The following is a 7,717-nucleotide window of genomic DNA, read 5'->3' as shown; positions in this document are numbered from 1 at the left end:
ACCTACTTCCTCGCTCCTTACTACGCCGTGCGTGACTAGTGTCTCGGCTGATTCCTCTCCTCATCTCCGTTCTTCCTCTCTGTTTGCTTTTTCTCCCTGTGCCCTCCTCATCCCCAACTCCCACCTCCCACCCACTGAACTTTCTCAAACTTCCGCTTTCTCACAGGTCGAGTGAGCGCTCGATTCTGTCTTGTGTGTTCTTCCACTGATCTTCACTCTGACAGAATCAAAGCGAACCGATAGTATACCAGACTAAAGAAGAAAAAAAAGACAAAAAACAACCGGCAAAAAATTTCTTATCGCACAACCCCGCCTCTAGGGCTTTTTTGATCAAGCAAATCCGTCAAGATGGTCAAGTACGTATCCACCTCAGGAATACATGCCTCATATCCTCACCTCTTCTTATGTGAATACTTTTCATTTCTATTAAGAATGCATTGTACATCCTCTTGTTGCCCCCATCGCCCGCTTTCCTTGGTGGTTTTGTCCACGGTGATGTGGATGAATTCGATGCTGACAAATGTCTCGCCCACAGCTTCACCGTCGAGGAGGTACGTTATTCTCACGCAACTCACAATTGCTACATCCGGTTGCATACGGCATCTTTTATCCATATGTCACATATCGTGGTAAAATGGAGCGCCAATGTCAATGGTGGGGGAACTAACGCTGTTTTTGTTGCATAGATCCGTCAATTGATGGACCGTCCGGCCAACATCCGGAATATGTCCGTCATTGCTCACGGTATGTGGTCTCTTGATCTACTTAGGGTGTAGAGAAGCATTGCACTGCTGATACACAGTGTATAGTCGATCACGGTAAATCCACTTTGACCGACTCTCTGGTCCAGCGTGCTGGTATTATCTCTGCTGCAAAGGCTGGCGAGGCCCGTTTCACAGACACCCGTCAGGACGAGCAGGATCGCTGTATCACCATCAAGTCTACTGCCATCTCCCTCTATGCCCACCTACCGGATCCGGACGATCTCAAGGATATCCCCCAAAAAGTGGACGGAAATGAATTCTTGATCAACTTGATCGATTCCCCCGGCCACGTTGACTTCTCTTCTGAGGTCACTGCCGCCCTGCGTGTCACTGACGGTGCTCTCGTTGTCGTCGACTGTGTCTCTGGCGTCTGTGTCCAGACCGAGACTGTCCTCCGACAGGCCCTTGGTGAGCGTATCAAGCCCGTCTGTATCATCAACAAGGTGGACCGTGCCCTCCTTGAGCTGCAAGTTACCAAGGAAGACTTGTACCAGTCATTCTCGAGAACAATCGAGTCCGTCAACGTTATTATCGCGACCTACTTCGACAAGGCACTTGGTGACGTCCAGGTCTACCCTTACAAGGGAACTGTTGCTTTCGGGTCTGGTCTTCATGGATGGGCTTTCACTGTGAGGCAGTTCGCTGCCAGGTATGCCAAGAAATTCGGTGTTGACCGTAACAAGATGATGGAGCGTCTCTGGGTATGTCACTAACCATCACCATCATCATATGATCTTTTTTTTAATTGCAATCCCACTAACCCGATTGTAGGGCGATAACTACTTCAACCCCAAGACCAAGAAGTGGACCAAGGTTGGTGAACTCGATGGCAAGCCTCTTGAGCGTGCTTTCTGCCAGTTCATCCTCGACCCCATCTTCAAGATCTTCAATGCTATCACCCATGCCAAGAAGGAGGAGATCAACACCCTCGTCGAGAAGCTTGATATCAAGCTTACCTCTGAAGAGAAAGAGTTAGAAGGCAAGCCTCTTCTCAAAATTGTAATGAAGAAGTTCCTGCCGGCCGCCGATGCCCTGATGGAAATGATGGTGTTGCATCTCCCTTCCCCAGTCACTGCCCAGAAATACCGCGCCGAAACTCTGTACGAAGGTCCCCCCGATGACGATGTTTGCATTGGTATTCGCGACTGCGACCCTAAGGCCCCTCTCATGCTTTACGTCTCGAAAATGGTGCCGACCTCTGATAAGGGCCGTTTCTACGCCTTCGGCCGTGTCTTCGCTGGTACCGTCCGCTCTGGTCTCAAAGTCCGCATCCAGGGCCCCAACTACACTCCTGGCCGCAAGGAAGATCTGTTCATCAAGGCTATCCAGCGGACCATTCTCATGATGGGCCGCTTCATCGAGCCAATTGAGGATGTGCCTGCTGGTAACATTCTTGGATTGGTCGGCGTCGATCAGTTCTTGCTCAAGTCTGGTACCCTCACCACCTCTGAGACTGCCCACAACCTCAAGGTCATGAAATTCTCCGTCTCCCCCGTCGTACAGCGCTCCGTCGAAGTCAAGAATGCCAACGACTTGCCCAAGCTTGTCGAAGGTCTCAAACGTCTGTCCAAGTCTGATCCGTGCGTCCTGACGTACATATCCGAGTCTGGCGAGCACGTCGTCGCCGGTGCTGGTGAATTGCATTTGGAAATTTGCTTGAAAGATCTGGAAGAAGACCACGCCGGTGTTCCCCTCCGTGTTTCCGACCCTGTCGTTTCCTACCGTGAGACTGTCGGTAGTACCTCCAGCATAACCGCTCTCTCCAAGTCCCCCAACAAACACAACCGTCTCTACATGACCGCACAGCCCTTAGAGGAGGATGTCTCCCGTGACATCGAGAACGGCAAGATCGGCCCGCGCGATGACTTCAAAGCCCGTGCCCGTATCCTCGCCGATGAGCACGGCTGGGACGTCACCGACGCCCGCAAAATCTGGTGTTTCGGCCCCGACACCACTGGCGCCAACTTGCTCGTCGACCAAACCAAAGCTGTTCAATATCTCAACGAAATCAAGGACTCCGTCGTCTCCGGCTTCCAATGGGCAACTCGCGAGGGTCCCATTGCTGACGAACCAATGCGCTCCGTCCGCTTCAACATTCTCGACGTCACCTTACATGCTGACGCTATCCACCGCGGCGGTGGACAGATCATCCCCACCGCACGCCGTGTCCTGTACGCAGCAACTCTCCTCGCAGAACCAGGAATTCTCGAACCCGTCTTCCTGGTCGAGATCCAAGTGCCCGAACAGGCTATGGGTGGCATCTACGGCGTCCTCACTCGGCGCCGTGGCCACGTGTTTTTCGAAGAGCAGAGACCGGGCACCCCGCTGTTCACAGTCAAAGCATACCTGCCCGTCAACGAATCGTTCGGCTTCCCTGCGGACTTGCGCAGTGCGACTGGTGGACAAGCGTTCCCGCAATCCGTCTTCGATCACTGGCAGATCTTGCCTGGTGGGTCTCCGTTGGATGTTACCACGAAGCCTGGACAGGTTGTTACCGAGATGCGGAAGAGGAAGGGTATTAAGGAGGTTGTTCCTGGTGTTGAGAATGTAAGTGTTATAGGCTTTTTCATCTTGTTGATATCCCACCACATCTCTTCTACAATTCCTTGGCTAACCATGCTCTCTTCTTCTCGTTTCTAGTATTACGACAAATTGTAAAAAAGGGTCGAATTTCACATCCTCGCTTCCACGAAATGAGGACGAATAATAGAAAATTAGCACTACTAACGGGAGGAGGCAACGAAGAAAGAAAAACGATGTTAATGATATCCCCAACCTTGACTTGCCACTCGGCCCTCACGCCCTCCCCCTGACTTGTCTTTTTCCTAACGAAATTCGACGACTTTTCAAACGAACAGGAAATAAAATTAAAATAAAACTGCCAAATATTGACTGCGTTTGTGTTCTATGTGTGTTTGTTAATTGACCTTTCTTTTATTTTCTTCACTACTGTTCGTTTTCATTTTCATTTTTATGTTTACTGAATGTTTCATTGTCTGTTTTTTCTATTTCAATTAATAAGTTGTAGAAGAAAACAAAAATAAAATAAAATAAAATAGGAGCTTTTGTTTAAAATAATAGTAAACACTTCGTTTCGTACTTGCAATAGTTGATATTCCTTTATTGGAGGCTTGGGGTCAATTGCCAGAAGTAGTGACTAATCAAGCCTCCATCACATGACATTAAAAATTTGGATATATTGATGGATCTTTTTCTCCAGCCAAAGAAGCCAGGTTTTGATGACTTGAGGAGCTTGTCGACAGAAGCACAAGAAACGGACACAAGGACTACGATGGCAATTACCACGACGCCTGCGTGCTTTCTTCAATAAACCAAATACGGAAACGTGGGGCAAAGAGGAAAGAAAGAAAAACACATCCATTGCTCTTGAGTTTATATCAACCGACAACCCAACAACTTATTCACCCAGCGCGCCTCTGATCCTCCGATCGTTTCGTCGCTTCGTTTGGTCTGGGTTCGGCCAGTGAAACGGAAGGAAAGAAACGGGGGGAGAGGAGATATTTCCATCCTCCCTCCCACACTGAAAGAAGGAAAAGAAAAAGGAACGAACCCAACGGCCCATCCCCCCTCCCTACCTACATGCCACCGCGAACGGCTGGCCGACCACCACCAAGCTCCGCAACGTAACGAGAAAACAAGAAAAAAAAACATAATCCCCTTTCTCCTATCCAGGCCGCTCTTTTTCTCATCCCCACGCACGCGCCGGGAGAATAGGAGAGCGAGAATAAAGAGGGGACTGGAGAGAAAGCATACATACTGCATCAGTTTACGACTTTATACGGGGAACGCAAAACGCGACAGGGATATTGGATTTGTGAATTCGTTTGCGAACGAATCGCCTTGTCTGAATTAAATCCCTTCGATAGATATATAAGTTACTCTTATACGAATACCGTCATTCTTTCCCCCCCGCCTCTGAATTTCTCGCATTAAGGGCGAGGGGCTCCTTTTGTAAAAACAATTAAAGCAGGCGAAAAAAAAGTAAGCGAAGAGGGAAAAAGGAGAATAGAGGAGGGGGATTCAGGATGCAATTTACGGAGGAACAGGCGGCGGAGGTTAAGGCATGGGTTGTCAAGAGGTTGGAGGATATGTATGTTTTATTCCTTCTTCCTTGTTCTCGGGAAGACGCCCATTTTGCTTGCTCATTTCCTTGTGTCCAGACACGGTGAAAACTAATTTTTTCTACTTTTTAATGTGTTATTCTCCATGACAGATCTGATGCGGACTCGGACGTATTGGCCGATTATGTACTGGCCTTGATCCGGTCCGATGCCCCCGATGAAGATATCCGGAAGGCTTCTGTGGAGAATTTGGAGGATTTTTTGAAAGAGAGTTAGTGGTTTAATCATATATATCCCCTATTTATTTTGATCACTCCTTCTCCTTACAGTGAATTTTTAATTGTCTTACTTATTTTCTTCTCGGTTTAGATACCATCGCCTTCGTCGACGAGATCTTTACCAAATTCAATCCTAAGCCTCAGCTTGTTCAAGCCCAAGTTCAACCAACCACCCACCAACAACCTCCGGAATCCGCCGTCGTTACGGCAGTCGCTCCACCACAGGAACAAACCATCCCCTCCGATACGATGTCCAGGGCCCCATTTGGCCACGGACAAACCAATGTAAGACCCAACCCGCTAGCCACAGGCGGCTTTGAAAGCACCGGCAGATCGAGCTTCTCCAGAAAACGTGCCTTCAACGAAGGACCACAGGCTGGCGACGACCATGATCTACATTATAACCGCGCGGATCGGCCGTTTAAATCCATGCGAGGTCGCCGTGGTGGGCGCGGGGATAGTCGCGTGCTTGTAAATAATAATAACAATCACAACAACAACATTAGCAATGGGCGAATGGGCCCCGCACATCTAAACCACCAGCAGCAGCAACAGCAGCAACCGCAGCAACCGGCCGGCGGCGGGTTCCAAGGAATGGCTCCTGTTGCTACCTCAGCTGGGTTTCCTCCCTTCAACCCCAGCGATCCCATTGCTGCCATGATGACGCTACAGGCAGCCATGGGGTTTCCACAAATCCCTGGCATGCCCCCACTCCCTCATCTGCCCGCTTCGACGGGCACGCCGGGCTCCAGCCAGCCGTCGGCGAGCACATCGCCGGCGCCTGGTAGTATTCCCCAAAGATGCGTGGATTATGATACACAAGGCTTTTGTGTGTTGGGGAGTACATGTCCGTATCAGCATGGGACAGATCATTTAGTAGCACCAGCGAGGGATGACGGTAATATAACTTTTATTCTTTCTTTTCATTTTAACGGGGAAGGTATTTTTCACTAATTGTTATTGTCGCAGAATATGACCCTACGAAGTCAAATCTTGTCTTGGATAGACCGCTTGGTGGTACAAATGGCCACAGCTTAGCGGGAGCTTCTCGGGCTGGTGATAAAGGCGGGCGTGGCCGTAGTCGCGGTAGGGGAGATCGAGGCGGTTTCACGGGCCCCCGACGGAATCGCGCTGAATTTTCGCAGGCCGGGCCAAATGAGGATAGATCGATTACCACGATTGTCGTCGAGCAGATCCCAGAGGATAAGTTTGACGAGGCCATCGTGCGCGAGTTCTTTTCTGAGTTTGGCAATATTGTCGAGGTTACTATGCAACCATATAAACACTTGGCCCTTGTGAAATACGACAGCTGGGCAGCGGCACGTCGTGCTTGGGCAAGTCCGAAAGTCATCTTCGACAACCGGTTTGTGAAAGTTTATTGGTATAAGCCGGGATCGAAATCTGAGACAAATGGAGCCGGTGATCATCACCATCCCGACAAATCGGACGAAAAGCCTTTCGATTCGCAGGAATTCGAGAAGCAACAAGCCGAAGCGCAAAGACAGCACGAGGAAAAGATGAAGAAACGAAAGGAGACCGAAGAGGCAAGACTAGCGCTTGAGAAGCAGAAGGAGGATCTGTTGAAGAGGCAACAGGAGGAGAAGGCGAGGTTACTCCAGCGGCTCGGCTCGCAGCAGCCGCATGAAGCGGATGGAACGAATGGCACCTCGCCTGCGGCCGCTGATTCGGATACGATAAGAGCGTCATCATCGTCTTCTCACCCTGACGAAAATGTTAGCGAGCAGACGAAGATGTTGCGTGCGCAGCTGGCGGCGCTTGAGGCGGAGGCTAAAAGTCTAGGCTTGGACCCGGCGTTATCGGATCCGCAATACCCGCCCCGGGGCCGTGGCAGGGGTTGGGCTGGGTATCGAGGCGGGAGAGGTGCCTTCGCAGCCCGGGGTCGTGGCTTTGACCCTGCGTTCCGTGGTGGGGGGACTTACCGGGGCCGGGGCGGTGTGCCGCGAGGTCGGGGCGGTGTGTTGCGGCTTGACAATCGGCCCAGGTGTGTTGCTGTATCTGGCGTCGAGTTCAATGCTGAGAAGGATGAGGCGTTGAGGCAGTTTCTTTTGGTATGTTTTTCTCATTTCATAATCAAACATCACTATCGCGTTCGAAGTCATACATACATACATCTATACATACACATATATACTAACAGCTTTTCCTTTCACACGCACACATACAGGGGGTTGGCGAATACGAAAGCATAGAACCAAACCCAGACCAACCCGACTCGCAAATCGTCTCTTTCAAGGACCGCTACGTCGCCGAGAAGCTCATGTACGGTCCCACGGATATCCCATCGGTGGGCAAAGTAGAGTTCTCATGGGTTGCAAATAATTCCTCGTCTGCGTCAGGAACCCGTGACAACTCTGTCTCTGCGCCGCCGCTGCTCCAGCATCAGGGTTATGCAGCAAAGAAAGGAGACGAGATTGTCCATATTGGTGATAATGGGACTAGCCATGAGACTGATTCAATGATGCTGCGGAAGGATGCGGGTGGTCAGCATGAGGTTGATTATGATGTGGCGGAGATGGATGATGCGTGGGCGTGAAAGAAATGTCGAATGTGGAATTTTTAATATATGTGGATG

The 7,717-nt window shown here is 50.3% G+C and overlaps 2 protein-coding genes across 2 annotated transcripts; both read left to right on the top strand.

The window, feature by feature from the left end:
• Window positions 1-224: 224 nt before the first annotated feature.
• On the top strand, window positions 225-3,862 carry HCBG_06164 (elongation factor 2; the record flags this gene model as incomplete). The annotated part of the gene is made up of 6 exons (XM_045433213.1): window positions 225-356; window positions 536-551; window positions 687-744; window positions 810-1,465; window positions 1,536-3,311; window positions 3,405-3,862. 6 exons carry the CDS (start codon window positions 349-351, stop codon window positions 3,420-3,422), a joined length of 2,532 nt encoding a protein of 843 aa, XP_045286381.1.
• A 948-nt stretch (window positions 3,863-4,810) lies between these two features.
• Window positions 4,811-7,678, top strand: HCBG_06163 (CCCH zinc finger and RRM domain-containing protein; the record flags this gene model as incomplete). The annotated part of the gene is made up of 5 exons (XM_045433212.1): window positions 4,811-4,875; window positions 4,999-5,117; window positions 5,216-5,965; window positions 6,094-7,193; window positions 7,310-7,678. 5 exons carry the CDS (start codon window positions 4,811-4,813, stop codon window positions 7,676-7,678), a joined length of 2,403 nt encoding a protein of 800 aa, XP_045286380.1.
• Between the last annotated feature and the right edge of the window lie 39 nt (window positions 7,679-7,717).

This window comes from Histoplasma capsulatum (assembly GCF_000150115.1).
Source record: "Histoplasma capsulatum G186AR genomic scaffold supercont2.8, whole genome shotgun sequence".
Lineage (NCBI taxonomy): Eukaryota > Fungi > Ascomycota > Eurotiomycetes > Onygenales > Ajellomycetaceae > Histoplasma > Histoplasma capsulatum.
Note: the sequence above shows the minus strand (reverse complement) of the source record. Positions and strands in the feature narration are given on the sequence as shown.